Source organism: Scardinius erythrophthalmus (assembly GCF_964197995.2).
Source record: "Scardinius erythrophthalmus genome assembly, chromosome: 2".
NCBI classification, from domain to species: Eukaryota; Metazoa; Chordata; class Actinopteri; order Cypriniformes; family Leuciscidae; genus Scardinius; species Scardinius erythrophthalmus.
In genome coordinates this window covers 46,547,580-46,564,084 of record NC_138222.1, presented here as the reverse complement: position 1 = coordinate 46,564,084, position 16,505 = coordinate 46,547,580, and the positions used below count along the sequence as shown (strand labels likewise).

The window sequence follows — 16,505 nt, the reverse complement described above, 5'->3', positions numbered from 1 at the left end:
TGTTATTAAATAATTGTTGATGCCTTTTATGTCAACACTTCTAATTGTTTTAATGCCTATAACAAGAAATAAGCCCATATTTCCTGGACAGCTGAACACTTGGCGGCTTTGGAATTTTGCGTTTATCCATTATTACCGCAATCTTAAACTCAATGTATAGCACCACATTTAAAATCATTTATTAGCAAAATGTAAATAAATGGAAAACCATGTTGTCAAACTACATATTCAAAATAAATATAAGTTGCAGACACAAATAGACAGTGTAAAGTTTTATTTATTATAAAGAGTATGAAACAATAATAATATTTTTTTATAATTATGATGGGTAATCAAAAAAACAATAAAGTGGTTTTCTAGTAGGCTACAGAGGAAGAATAGTGCCTTTTTTAAAAGTAGATTTTTGAAATCATGCAGCATGATAAAAAAAAAACAATAATAAACGGGGGAAAGGAAGAAGATAAATAGCTACACAATCTACATGATTGTCAAATTTGGGGAGAAAAACAACAGTCATTATTAGTAGTAGGCTATGATGTAATAGAAAGGTATAAATCCAGCAGGTGAAGAGGGGGAAGTATTGGTGAAGGGCGGAGGACGTGAGGAGGCGGTGTGACGGAGATCTCAGCCCGAACGCTTTGAAATCACATAGAGACGTCAGACGCTGTCTAAAACACCTGTCCTTATTTTACAAACTCTTATAAATTCAGATAAATTAGAGTCAGAATACTACTTTTTTTATAGGCTGTTCTAGTATGGCGGATTTTAACATTATAAACATACGTGAAACGTGGACTTAAAGGACATCTTATACCAAGAGTGCATTTGACACGAGCTGAAGAAGAAGTGATTCTATTGTGGACAACAACGTCGATCGTTTGTAAGTAGCCTATACGTTTTTGTTTACTAAGTAGCATTCTTAGTCTGCAACAAGTGAATTATATCTTTAAATAAGTAATATATTTAATCAAAGTGCATGAGAGTCTAAACTAAGGATTTACTAGGGAATTATTTTTGAAAAAGCGTCATTTCCGCTTTGGTGTTATGCCTTAAACACTCACCTGGGCACAGGTATCTATCTAAGTCGACCTTATCTGCTGTAATGGCTGATTTATAGTACAAAGTGAAACTATGAGTAGGCTATTATTATTTGTACGTTTGCGTTCTGAAGCTGCATTAAAGACTTTCCTTCGTATCCCCTGCAATACATCCCCTGCAGTTTAATCTAGTCTATAGGATAGGCTATACATATAATGATAATCTTTATGCAGTTTTTTCCTACCTACAGTGTGTGTAGTTTCAGTTTCAGTGTAGGCCTATGTGCTTTTTATATTTGTTGAAATTACACATTTTGTAAAAAAGAAAAAACTGAACTGACATTATTAATGCTGTCATCTGTTTTGCTATTTCATGTTTGTGTAAAAAAAAAAAATCCCAGCACTCATTCTGGATATTGAGTGGCCAGGCAACCTTAAAGACTAGGCCTACAACAAATCTCTCAAATAACTGTGATATAATAATTAGTACTACACTGTTAATTGGAAAATTAGTAATATGTAGTATGATCCACATATTCATTTGTGACTAACCGGTCATAAGTCACATGCATATGTGTGACACATTTCTATAGTTTTTGAAGGGTTAAAGTCACCTTTTGACAAAAATCCCAAACCAACAGAAGCTGTCATTTGTTTCAATGAGCTGGGTTTACACTCCTTCATAACTTTGTCAATGGCCACTCTTTTCTGCTGTCAATACTTTAAAAGTTTGAAACATATTTGATGTAATGCTGTAGAATCTGTCTGATCTATCAGTTCACACCCAGTTTCAGACGAGACTATGAAATGTGAATGGAAACAACCAAGCACGGCTTCATCAAAATAAGCCTGAATGTTGCAACCTGTTAACTGAAATGATTTGTTGTGTGATAATCTTTCAGTGTCTTCTTCGAAGATCATTTTTCTCTTGTCATTCAGGGTGTGGATTTTGGGTGTGTTGTCTCAGAATCTTATTTTGACGCTCTCGGGTTACCTGCTCAGACAAGCCCCCATAGTTTTAGAGTGATCTCTTCAAGTATACTGGCTGATTATTCACTAAAGGACAAGGTCATGTGTCTGACTCAGAGTTGGTCTGTATGTTGTCCTAGTTCTGTAAACACAAGAGAGCAGAGAGTTTCTCATTTTCTCTTTGTACGCATGCTGATAGGAGTTCACATACACGTGAAGGCAATGACAGTGCTGAACAGGCCAAACTAGTATTTATTTGAGGTTTCATCCTATTCTGCACATAACTTTAAAACAATGCTTTGCATACTTGCGCATACAGTATGAAGGTGTTAGAGGGGGTGAGGGGAGATTTCCTTGCCAATGCAAACAAGTTAGAATACATTAGAGAGGTATTCAGTGGTCATTCATAGCATAATTGCTTTATGAGTTTAATTGTATTGCACAGGTAAATCATTCTCTTTTACACACACATGCCTGAAGTGGTTGGCCACATACCTTTCTCCTCAATGGCATCTGCTGAAAAAAGTGGTTTGATTGGTTTATAAACTTCTCTGCTTCTTTGATTCAAGTATCAGATTGTTTTGTCCCGTCTGTTGCTATGGTTATATCACTGTCAATCATTGCTGTTTTTGGATAGAGTTGTAAATCCAGAAACTTTGCAGCATGAAAAACAAAAACCTTTAATCAAATTGTATGTGGATTATAAACAGAAAACGAGCAAAGAGCGCTCCTTTTATAATCACTGAAGCTTGGTGTTTTGCGCTGTGTTGAGCAGATTCTGACTAACTTAAACGCCTCTGATTGGCCATTGCGTTCACATGCTCTACAGGTATGTCTGTGATTGGCTACAATGATTAACACTTCGAAAACACATTGTAAATAGAAACCTTTGAAACTCTTCACAGAACGCTTACACGAATACACACGGGAGCATTTGAAAGCTGTGATGTTAATGTTAATGTCAGACTCAGCATTTACGAATAGATTATTCAAATCAAAAATTGTATCTGTTAATATTATTTAATGGACCTGAGCTAACATGTAGCAATGAGCAGTTTTACAAAAGATTAATAAACATTGTAACAAATGCATTGCTCATTGTTCACTAAAGTTAGATAATGCATTAACTTAGGGTGACCATACGTCCTCTTTTTCCAGGTCATGTCCGGCCGGGATTTCGAGATCGCCCAAAATATCCGGGATTCGGCTTTTGCTTTCTCGTCGCCATTCATTTTGTTTACATGCACACCTTTTGATTCAATAGGACTGAATTAATTCCGATTGGTGAATCTGAATGTAGTGTTTACATGAACGCTAAACAAGTGATCGGTTGCTAAGAAAATTCCTGTGTTTTCGTCTCGATCGGGATCCGTGTGAAGCAGAATGCATGACCTGCAAAGCTGGCATGTACGTGTCAGTGTCAAATAATGTAATAATGTAAACATAATGAATGGTGACTGTAGGAAGCAAAAGCCGAATCCCGGATATTTTGGGCGATCTCGAAATCCCGGCCGGACATGACCTGGAAAAAGAGGACGTATGGTCACCCTAATTAACTAATGTAATCTCAGAGGACCTTATTGTAACGTGTTACCAAAAATAGTATTAAATGTATTTTGAAAACAGTTTTAAATGTATATAAATCTTTATTTCGTTTTTTATTTATTTATTTATTTAGTTGATAATACATGCAGTTGAACTACAGTTGAAAATGACCTCAAACTGGCAAATTTTCAGAAATGAGTTATGTGCACCATCCCTGTAAATCTAAACTGAATGAAGTAAAAAGGGATTAAAGCACCTTGCACTTTAAGAGGACTTTCTCAACAAAGCTCTCTTGTTTTTTTTTTGGCTGGCGGCAAATTCCCAACAGGCATCCATAGCAACCCAGTGAAACATCTAATTCTAACAGCCGGGCGGTGTCTGTTCAGAAGAGATATTTAAATGCTGTACTCTAGGTGTATATAGTTTCTATGAAAATAAATCCAAAACTGTAAAGTGCTAACCAGAAAAATAAAGAATCTCTTTCAATCGAGTAACACTCTCAGATTTTTTAGGCTTATCGTACTTCCCTTTTTGATCTTATCTCATTGCTCTGTTTGCCTCTCAGAGTTGCTGTGGGACCGTCTAATAATGATGGATCATGACACTCAGTGGCTGTACCAGCTCCTCGCTGAAGTGCAGCTAGAGAGATTCTACCTAAGGATGCGAGATGGACTCAATGTGACACGAATTGAACACCTGAACTACGTTAAAGAAGCAGATCTTGAACAGATTGGCATTAGTAAACCAGGTTTGTCTTGTAAAGCAATTTTTTATTTGAAGATCATGTTGTTTTGATTTGTTTTGTGTACTTAAATCTCTTTCAGGGCTAAATATAATGTTTCTGATATCATTATTACCTTTACAGTTTTTCACAATTGCTTAGACACTTTTCTTGAAGCCTTCACTCATTTTCGCACAACATTAAACAAAACCAAATCTTCAAACTAATTACAAAAAACCCCAGATTTTTCTGGAAAAAATCCAAATCAAACAATCGTCTCAAAACATTTCACCTGTTCTCAAAAGCAAAGCTTTCAGATCATACACACATCAGTCAATATATAAACACTACAGAACATTCATTAGACACTACATAGCAGCATCCAAAGCATGTAGTAAAAAAAAAAAGTATATTGTATACAGTAAACCAATTTTGCAATTACGTAACAAGTATAGTTATCACAACTTAAAGTATAGTGCTCTATATCCAGCACTTGCATACTGTAAAAATGCAGTAGTCTAACTACAAAAGCCCAAAAGGTCAAAGAAAACTAAATGAAAAGCTTTTTTTTTTTACTGCAAAATCCTGTCCAGTACAGTTTTTCACAATTTTTAAAACACTGACTAAACTCTCTTTCTTCAAAACCTTAAATAAGTTTAGGCAGTTAGACACCATTTGCAAATCATATGCATTCTTTTTGCAAAACTCTAAACATTATGCACTTGTGTTGCAAAACAGTAACACATGTGGCAAAAGTGAAACACAACTACCACAGTTTTCATCGTTTACACACAATGGGTCTCATTCATGAAACACGAGCAGAACGAATTTTTGTGTAAATCGTGTGTAAAGTGGTTCTGGCGTAAATTTTCAGATTCATTAAAATGTTCGGATTTTCCAAATGTTAGTTGGTACGAAAGAAATCTACACCTGCTCCCAGCCACGCGTAAATAGTGCGTTCAACATCCGAACGTTTTGCTCATTATTAAGGCTGCATTTTAATTCACCGTAATCGGGTTTATTTGACGGGGTTACATGTCTAACCATTTTCTTTTCACTTCTGGGACTGTTCGATTAACAGATGAAACTCCATTAACTGCATCTGTAATGCTGCCAAGCTTCCTTTTTTTTTAGGACCTGATACGCCACTATGTATGCTTGAAAAATATTAATTTAAAAATGAATTAAAACTAAATCCATAAATTCATGATGGAAACCCCTAGAAGGTTCTATATATTTAAGTGCCTGACAGAACCCTTTAAAGTTCTGTATATAACCTTTTCTTCTAACTTGCAACATGTTTTGTGTGTCTGTTTGTTAGTTCTTTGTTTTGAATTATTTTCTTAGCTTTGTATTTATTGGGGTTTTCCTGTGATTCATTTTTTTGTGTGTGTCTATGTCAAAAGGACAGCGACGATTATGGGTAGCCGTCAAACGTTACAAAACCAACATACGACCACGGTCACGGGTGACGAAGGTATAGTAGTATTTGACATCTTTACACACCCTCTCTGTTTATTCATTCACTTAGACTACCTGTGCTAATCACTGTCTGTTTTCTGCTAGCCTTTCAATGCTTGCACCCCTGAGGGAAGTGAGCAGAATAATGGTGTTGGGTCAGGCCAGGGGCCAGAGACAGGCCGCACGCTCCCCTGTCTTATCCAGAACAGTGAACTGATCTTTGGGGAAAGGCTAGGCTCAGGTTCGTTTGGGGTGGTTAGGAAAGCAGAGTGGCACACACCGACTGGACGAGTGGTGAGTACTCTATACCAAAAATGAGTATCTACGTATGTCATCTTTTTGTCTATCAAGATGCTTAAACACAGGAATAAATGTCACTTTAACTGTCATGTTTCCCTCTTTTTAAGTTGCCTGTAGCAGTGAAAACCTTGAGGAGTGGATCGTGCAGACAGGACGACATGGTGACTGAGTTCCTCCAGGAAGTTACAATCATGCAGTCTCTGGACCACCACAACATTATACACCTCTATGGTGTTGTCCTTACTCATCCTCTTAAAATGGTAAACATAACTTTTCATCTAAAATCATATTCTTTACTAATATTCGATTCTTTGTGTGCATTTACATAGCCTATAAACGACTTATTCCCTTTTTTAGATTTGTTTTATTGTAACTTTACTGTTTATTGTATCAGTCCTGCTGACATTCAGACCAAAACATGAATGTGAGTGTGGTATTGGGTTTTATATAACAGTTCAATAAATAAGAAGTTAATAAGTATCTACAGTTTAGATACAATATTTCCATTTACTTTTTTTTTGTGCTTCGCTAAGGAAACAAATGTTCAAATTAAAGCAGAATTAACCACTGCACGTTCCTCAATGAATCAGTGTATTTGAGCGAATCTGTTGAACGAATGATTCAATGACTCGCTTGTAAAGACCTGAATTAATTGTGTTTCTGAACCAAACAGTTTATTCAATGATTCAGTAATTCACTCATAAAGGGAATAACTTTTCGCTACATACTGGCGCAACAATGTAACTTGCAGAAAGTACAATACAAAATAAAATTTGGTGCATACACTGCATTACTTTTTGGTCATTTGTATTTTACTTTACATTTGTTTTTTTTGTTTGTTTGTTTGTTTTACATTATTTTAATCCCTCTTAGATAGTGGAGTAAAATAAAACGGTATAAATTTGTTTAAAGATGTACACTACTGTTCAAACATTTGGGGTCAGTGTTTGGGGTCTTTAATTAGATTTTTTTATATATATATATATATATATATATATATATATATATATATATATATATATATATATATATAAACAAGGATGCATTAAATTGATCAAAAGCGACAGTAAAGACATGAATTTTCTTTTTTATCAGGTAACAGAGCTGGCTCCTCTCGGTTCTTTATACGACACTCTGCGTATACGACAGGGAGAATATCCTCTTTCCCGACTCTGGCTCTTCAGCACACAGATTGCTGCAGGTATGGAGTACCTAGAGTCCAGACGCTTCATCCACAGAGACCTTGCCGCCCGGAATGTGTTCTTGGCTGCTAGAGAGGAAGTGAAGATTGGAGACTTTGGACTAATGAGAGGCTTGAATCTGAACAAAGACCCCTATATCATGACGCCACACAAACGCATCCCCTTCGCATGGTGAGAAACTGAATTTAAGCACAAAAAAGAGTTCTGAGTACGATTTCAGAAAGCAAAGAGTAGAAACAGTGAGCTTCATTGTTTCACTATTACCCACTTAGGTCAAGGATAATAATTCCATCCTCCTTTCTGTAGGTGTGCTCCTGAGAGTTTGCGTGTGGGTTCTTTCTCTCATGCTTCAGATGTCTGGATGTTTGGTGTCACATTGTGGGAAATGTTCACTTACTGTGAGGAGCCCTGGTTGGGACTGTCTAGCAGACAGGTATATAGTTGGTTTGATGCAGATTAAGTGTAAAAAAATGTTCCGTTAATGAAGTGCATCTGTAAACGCCACTATTTCCATTGGTGACTAATGGATGCGCGTTGTCGTGTAGATTTTGTGTCGTATAGAGCGGGAAGGTGAGCGGTTGGAGAGACCTCCAGACTGTCCGCAGGAGTTGTACTCTGTAATGCGCAAATGTTGGGCCTGCAGTCCTGCTGACCGACCGACCTTCTCACAGCTCACCACCATGGTAGCGGATGTAAGTGTTAAGCCTCTGCCTCTCATTAAAAAAAATAATCTCATTACTATACACTACTGTTCAAAAGTTTTGGGTCAGTAAGTATATATTTTTTACCAAATGAATACAGCCTTGATGAGCATTATCTTACCAACCCCAATATTTTGAACAGCACCACTTGTGCTATTGATATTACAAAAGATGTATCTAAACTCAGGATGTATTCTTTCTCTAATTTCTCTCTCTTTAATGTATTTTCAGGCGCAGCCAATGGAGGTTCGTGCCGTGAAAGATCTCATAGATCCCAGAAAACTCTGTCTACAGGCGAATGATCTAGTGACTGTTATAGACCATGGGTAAGAGAGCCCATGGGCAAACTATATTTTAATTGATTTTTAATTTGAATGCATTTTCTTTCTTTCTTTTATTTACTCCCTTCTTTTTGTTTATTTTCTATATTGTCTATTTCCTTTACCTTATGTTCTTTGGCAGTATTGTTAACAGTAATGCCAATAAATCTTAGTTGACTCTGGCTCTGATAAAGGTCGTTGTGGGTAATTATTAACCTGTCTCCCCTCCCTTTGACTTAGTAGCATTCCATTCATAGTTCAACCCTTAATTTCAATCAACAAAGAAGTTTTGTCAGACTCTCATGCAAACCACACTTGGACAGTACAAAAATTCAACAAATGTTGAATTTGACAGAACAAATTCCTCATAATTTAATAATTACAGCAAAACTAGGTACCAATGACTTTAAACAGTTTTAGATACAGTATATATTAGTGACATTTGATACTATTGAAATAATTAGCATATGCAATATGCATTAGCAGATAGATTTCCAAATATATTGAAGTTTGGAGTGACTTGACAGAGAAGGGAAGGTGCTGTGGATTATTCATCTAAATGTATTTGTAAATTAAAAGTAGAGAAACCAAATAGGGCTTTGTGGAAGTCATCTTAGATGCTATAAAACTGACTATATGCTATGCTCTTCTGTTTCCTCATAGGCTGGAAATTTGTGAGTGGAAGGGGCAAAACCAGAGAACTCTAAGTGTTGGCTGGTTCCCCCCTGTGTTAGCTGCCCCTGCTCTCACAGCAGCAGCTTCTGTGTCTGGTTCGACACGTAGCTGGGCCACCCCAGAACGAACAGATGAGTGAGTGACATTTTAAATTAAGTTGTAAACAGTATGGGTTGAATTTACTAAAGCGCTGAATGTCAATCTAATGGGACTGTTTATGTGACTTTTGCCATTCAATGTGAACTTTTCAGCACCAGACGTTGGAGGATTCCAGTAGCAAGAGAGAAGGCAGTCTCAAATCTGAAGAAAATGTCAGGTTAGAACTTAAAATATACTGTAACAAACTTCTTACTTTATCATTTGAGTATTATTGAAGGCTTGAACGTACTGCAAAATAGGCTATTGTCTTGAAGGCTATACACTAGCATTCAAAAGTTATGGGTTGGCAAGATTTTTTTAAGAAATTAATTCCTGTATTCCTAAAGGATTCATTAAATTGATCAATAAGTGACAGTAAAGACTTTCACATTGTTATAAAAAAATGTTTCAAATAAATGCTGTTCTTTTAAACTTTCTATTTATCAAATAATTTTGCAAAACATGGATCATGATTTCCACAAAAAGATTAAGCAGAACAACTGTTTTCAACATTGATGATAGTAAGAAATGTTTCTTGAGCACCAAATCAGCATGTTAGAATAATTTCTGAAGGATCATGTGAAACTAAAGACTGGAGTAATGCTGCTGAAAATTCAGCTTTGCCATCACAGGAATAAATTACATTAAAATATATTCAAATAGTAATAACAATATTACTGCATTTTTTATCAAATAAATGCAGCCGTGCTGAGCATAAGAGACAAAATCATAAAAAAAATATTCCAAACCTCAAATTTTGAATGATAGTGTTTCTAATCCCATTCTGTGTCTTACTCTCATTCTTCAGGCATATCAATAAGCCTGGAGTCCATCCTTGATGTTTCAAAGGACAAAGGTCAAGGTGCTGGTGGGAATGGAGCTCAGAGACCCGACCCACGCAGACTCATGCAGAGTAATTTGATGAAAGACCCCCGCAGGTTTAGTGATGCTGTTGTCATCCCACCTCCACGCCCACCACCCCCCAGCATCAAATGCATCAGCCCACCAACCACCAGCTTCAAACCCCAGATGATGTTCCATGATCGGAGAACAGCAAACCCAGCTGGCTGGACCCCTCAAACTCATCCACAGCTACAGACACAGTTTCAATTCCAACCACAGCAGCAGTGTTTAGGGACTAACAACCTTGTGAGGATGGCACATCTGGCCAAGTCAAGCCCTCAGTTAGATGATGGCCTTGAGAGAGAGCAAGAGAAAGAAAGAGAGCGGGAGAAGGGAAGGGAGAGGTATCCACCACAAGTTAACAAGGAAGCAGTCATAGCGCAGGTATGCAGATTTTTTTATGTTCAACAATTTTTATATCTTATAAATGTGATTTCAGTACTATTTATATAAAATTTAATAAAGAATTTACATATACATACATACATACATGCAGACATACAGTATATATATATAGTTTATATATATATATATACAGAGTCTATCGGTGTCCTAGTTACACCCCTGGTCTCCACCTCCAGACTCAAGGTGTTCTTTGCCCTTCACCATGTTGGTTCTGCCACCGTTCATTTCGTTTTATCCATATCCACCGGAATGCTAGCTCTGCCTGTTTGGTAATGTTTGCTACCAGCTGTTTCCTAGCCCTGCCATCAATCCCAAGCAGTCCGAGTGTCCTTCAAAGAGACCAGAGCACAATATCAGGTTTGAGGCTAATATGGATTATTTCCTCTGGAAATTTGAGCTGCTTCTTAAGGTCTGACCGCATCTACCAGTTGTTTGCCGTGGCCAGGACTTCTTTACTCCTCATCAGACCTAAGGAACTGAATGAAACTGAATTTCGGCTTCTTTCTTGCCACAAGAGTTAAAATTTGGTCATATTGCCACCAAAATTTCCCATCCACCAAACTTGACCTCTTGAGGAGTGGACATGCTCAAGGTTAGCTGGCTTTGTATGGAGGTGACCATGTATGGAGGTTTGATGGAGTAACTTACTCCGGTACTCTTCCATGTTCCAGATGTCCTGCCAGGTCAGAACCTTCTCCCGCACACTCTCCCACCTGCTTATTCATGGCGCTCCTCCGCCTCCCTCAGTTCACTGCTGGCTAACCACTTGCGACCTGTTCTGATCTCAATGTCCACCTGACATACTCTTGGGTCTTTACTGTCTCGCAGCATCATCGCCTGCCATGTTTTTGATACCTTATACTCCACCACTGATGTTACTGGCAGTTGCCTGAACTTTACAGGCCTATGGAGCAGAAGCTTTTCGGAATGCCCTACCATATCCTCAAATAGCCTTACATCTTCCTTTCCAACCTCTCCACAGTAGAGACGGGTACCTCATAAATGAGCAGTGGCCAGAGCACTCTGGGTATGACTCCGTGCTGGTATCCCCAAACCTTATACTTGCCGGGTTAGCCGCTCTTCTCCAGGGATGTCATCCAAGTTTCAACTTCCTTAAACATTTCCATCACGCTTTGCTTGTCATTGAGGTCTGCCTGTGTCACTTCCCTAAGCTCTTCACTGGCTTTTCTTGGACCGTTGGAATGGTGTCCTGCTTGATCTTAAAGCGAAACCAATCCTGGACATACCTCCTCCTCAACACCAAACTTCTGGACTTAGCAGGTTTAAACTCTATCCTTGCCCAGTCGGTGAGCTTAACCAAGTCCTAGAATTTTTTTTTTATTATTTTTGGCAAATGTAAAGGCCCTTACACACCAAAAGGGAAATGAATAAGCCTCAGGCTGGAGGAAATGCAAATTCTCACCTGTACAGTAGAGGACACAGCTCAAACAAACCTTTCTGCTGTGCTGCCATTCTGGATTTCAGAAGAATATGATGCAGGAGAAGAAAGTTCAACACTCTTACTTGAGCAATAAAAACAAAAAAAAATATTTTGCATTTCACTCCCCTCAATTGTGCAATGCTTTTTGCTCCCATTTATTCTAGAACTACAATAACCGCCATGTTTACACAACGCACACAACACCGCTGCACTTACTCCTGATTTCTCTCAACATGAGGACAGAAGAGCTGTCAGTTAATGAATGGGAAAACAAAGTAACTTGCGTTACTTATATGAAAAAATTACTTTTATTTGTATTTCGTTGTAAATTTATAAGTAATGTGTTTTAAAAAATATATTTTTTGTTTATTTTTTTGTGTAATACAATTCTCTTTTGTCATCAGGTTCAGGAGGCGGTGCATGGAGTGACCATTGAGGAGGCTCAGAGAGCTCTGCATCGCAATGACTGGAATCCTGCACGGGCGGAACAGCAGCTTAAAGTAAGAGAGAATTAACACTTGTTCAAAGTAAACGATTTCATACATTGCATAGATTACTTTGATTCTCAATGTCATTCTTTTGGGTTTTCCTTGCGTCATCAGACAGACCAGCTCTATTACATGAATCAGTGCTCTCGTGAGGAATGCCAAAAAATCCTCGCCCGCTACAACTGGGACCTGCATGTGGCAAGCCGTTACGTCTTCCGACTGGTTAACAGAGAAAGAAGTGCACCGGATAAACGAGGAGAAAGAGTTTAACGCAAGACAATGTTAAGTGTTAAGATTGTTCATAATTATTTAGGATTTCATTTTTTTTGTGATATCACTGAATTGTCAAGAGGTCACACAAAAACTCTGATGAATTTTCCATTCACCTCCAATGTGAAGCTATCTATAGTGACTGTATTGCTTGATGGATAAACTGGTAATATCAGTTGTTATTTTACATCTGTTTGGAAAGACAGCATAATCGTTCGTATTAAATGCACAATGTTTATTTTTTTAACAGATGTCATTCCAGTTGCCATTGTGACTGCTTATTGTTAATTATTTACAGTTTTTTGTATTCAAATAGTTTGTGATATGTGTATATGATAAATTTAGTGAAACTGTGTAAATGTATATGACTTATGGAATGTTAGGAATATTTGTATATGTTTAATAAAGTAAAACTTGCAGATTTTCATACAACTATTAGAAATTAAAACATACAAGGTTATGGAAAATAAAATGCTGTGTATTTTCCATAAAGAGATGACTTGATTTTTCACCAGTGTTTTAACGAACATTTCCCACTTAAATACCAAGTTAGCAATATTTATCACAAAAACAAAGTGTGCCATAAAATACTGACAGAAAACTACCAATACGTTATTGTTTCTGCAATTGTAAAGCATTTTAAACCTGTGCTTGTATTGTGACATTAAAACAAGACCTCATATGGTACAAGAATGTTCATTAACAAATAAATGTCCTATTAATTTTACATCAATACTTGAATGGGAAATGAGGCTGAAAGGAAGAGTTGCTGCACCCAGAACAACCACAGTGTGTCATGGGAGAGCTAAATCTGATTATGAAAGCTAAATACTAATTATGAAAAAGAGTGACAATAGAAACTGACACTTTCAAGAAACAAATCAAATCGTCTGCAGACATAAAATGTGGATTTGCATCAAGTCCTTATTAATCCTAAAAGACTGCACACTGGCTCCTCAGAGACTTAAAATGGAATTATGACAGATAAGTGACTTTGTTTGAGGTTGATTCAATTCATTTTGGCCAGAGGTGTAAAAAGTACTAAAAAATGTTACTCAAGTGAAAGTACAAGTACTGAGGGAAAATTTTACTCAATTAAAAGTAAAAGTATCTGGCCAGAATCGTACTCGAGTAAAAGTAAAAAAGTACCACATTAAAATTGTACTTGAGTATTAAAGAAGTAAAAGTAATAGCAAGAATGAAAACTAGAGATTCTTGTTTAAGCTTTTAATCTCTAAAATCATGAAGTGAATGAACCACATACAAGGTTTTATCCTGCTTTAGAACTGTTTGTATTAAATTGTATTTATTTATCAAACTATAAGACTACTATCTAATGCCAGTATGCAACATTATTTAAACAATCAACTAAACATGCTTTTACCACTAAAAGAAAAAAATTCGCTAAGGTACAGCCACTGGTGCTTTTGATCCTGTGGCTGATTTTGGACCATAAACAATGGACAAATGGAGTCTTCAAACGCCTCAGATGTTAAGTTATTCGCTGTCAAAGTGACGCCAAAATGTAGGGGTGTAACGATACACGTATTCGTAGAACGGTTCGGTTCGTTGGACCATTTTTCCTGCCGACCAAAATTTCGTTATTTCAAATGTAGGCGCATTGCACGTGGCAAGCGCGCTCATAATGTAAGAGACGCCGGCACGACCACAACATTTCCCAACATCAAATGGCAAACGTAATGCAAGAGGAACGAAACTGCTCGTTATTGTGTGGTTGAAGGGCTGTTTATCAGTTTGAACCAGTGCAGCGCGAGCCGATCGTGATCATGCGACGCTGTTACTACACAGCGCTAATAAGTGATCCAGTAAAGAAAGCATTTGAATTCACCTCAGAACTAATAACATCGCTGCGAGATCTAGTGAGAAACATTCACATTTCTCCGTTATTAACGGATCAAACAGCGCTGACGTGGAAACCAGGAAGAAACATTTGCCATGAATGAACTATCCAGTGTCCACAGATCAGCAACATTCACCATGGATTTACTGTAGTAACACAAACTGCAACCATGTAAGTTTGGCAGGAATAGTGGCTATAATGCCTTCAATGCCATTGAATGCCAATCAATGCCATTACGTCGGTTTTATTTTGACATTATGAATACAATTGCTGCCGTCAAATGTTAATCTGAACTAAAATAAACCTTTGTTTATAACTACTACAATATTAAATTTAATTTTTTCCAAGGAGCTGTTTTGTTTTATATGCTCCTAAGAAGAGTGAATTATAGCTCTAGAATTGCGATAAATAATAAATAATATTTTGAAAAATCATACTTTATGATGTTAGTTTTAATAAAAAAAAAAAAAAAAAAAATTGAATCAAGGAAATTTCTCTGGCATTTCTTTCTTTTTGCTGTATCGAACCGTACCGAACCAAACCGAACCGTGACACAAGTGTATCGTATCGTACCGAACCGTGAATTCTGTGAACCGTTACACTCCTACCAAAATGAATGGAAGTCAATGGAATGCTAACAGCAGGTGATGGCTTGTTAGCCAATGGTGGCCCCCGAGGGTGGTACGCTCTTCGGCTGCTGGATTGTCCCCATAGACAGTATGATTGTCCCCCGGAGAATGACTGTTAGAATTTCTCTAAGTTCTAGGTCAAGGTGCTGTGCATTGTGGTAATAGATGCGATATGACGTCACTTCCAAAGGACCAATGAACATATCTGACCAATTTGGTGAAATGTGAAAACAAATCTCATTAAATTAGACTAGACACTAAACTTAATTGAACTAGGCATCAGCGCAATTCAATTGGTTTGGTAATAGCAAGGAAAAAAAGAATGAAGTGATCTCCAAAAAAGAAGTACTTTTTGACTGTAAATAAAATTGTAAGGAGTAAAAAGTACTTTTTTTTTCTTAAAAAATGTAATTAAGTAAAAGTAAAAGTACTGATTTTTAATTGTACTCAAGTAAAGTAAAAATCCCCCAAAATAATACTTAAGTACAGTAATCAAGTAAAATTACTCAAGTATTTTACACCTCTGATTTTGGCCCTTATGCCAAGTCTCTTATGCTCACCAAGGCTGCATTTATCTGATCAAAAACACAATACAATTGTAATATTGTAAAATATTATTACATTTTACTTTTTTTACATTTATATTACTCCAGTCGTCAGTGTCACGTGATTCTTCAGAAATCAATCTATTACTGTGATTTGGTGCTCAAGAAACATTTTTATTATTTTTATTATTATTGATGTGCTGCTTTTTTGATTTTTTTGTGGAAACCATGCAGCATTTTCCCCCAGGATTCTTTAAAGAATAGAAAGTTCAAAAGCACAGAATTGATTTTAAATATCATTATTTTGCAACATTATACAGTCACTTTAATGCATCCTTACAGATATATATATATATATTTTTTAAAACGTCTTTCAAAAAAATCTTACTGACCCCAAACTTTTAAAAGTAGTGTACATTGCGAAGAATGCTTACGTTTGAACACAGATGAGAACGGTGCAAATATATAAAAGCCACAACAGTACATTTGAAGTTAAATCAATAAATAACTTTTGGAAAGTTACACAAACACAATTTTACATATCATATTGTCTTATGTCTTTCCTCTAATAATTCTGTAGCTGTCTCCTCTAATGCATTAAAGCAAATATATACAGTATTTGTATTAAGCATATATCATTTTCTATGCAAAATAATTATACAATCAAGACAGTTGGGAGTTTACATTTAAGTCTTAAAGGGCAAGTGCCCTGGCTCAAACTGAGCTTTTCAGTCAGAGTGCCAGGGGTGGGATGGAGAATGATAGCAAAGGCTATTTACCAAAAAAAAAAAAAAAAACTTAAAACCCCACAAAAACCTCACCAACAAGTGACCCTCAAGGAAATGATTATAAATAGAAAAAAAAGCATTTCATGCTGCCTTTAATAAATTTACA

General features: G+C 36.7%; 1 protein-coding gene across 1 annotated transcript; it reads left to right on the top strand.

Annotated features, from left to right (window-relative positions):
* Nucleotides 1-579: 579 nt before the first annotated feature.
* Nucleotides 580-13,307, top strand: tnk1 (tyrosine kinase, non-receptor, 1). The gene is made up of 14 exons (XM_081356377.1): nt 580-880; nt 4,117-4,299; nt 5,679-5,749; nt 5,839-6,027; nt 6,141-6,293; nt 7,129-7,406; nt 7,542-7,668; nt 7,781-7,927; nt 8,168-8,262; nt 8,920-9,066; nt 9,183-9,247; nt 9,878-10,356; nt 12,223-12,318; nt 12,421-13,307. The coding sequence occupies exons 2-14, from the start codon at nt 4,140-4,142 to the stop codon at nt 12,574-12,576; spliced, it is 2,163 nt and encodes a 720-aa protein (XP_081212503.1). The 5' UTR covers nt 580-880; nt 4,117-4,139; the 3' UTR covers nt 12,577-13,307.
* The last annotated feature ends 3,198 nt before the right edge of the window (nt 13,308-16,505 follow it).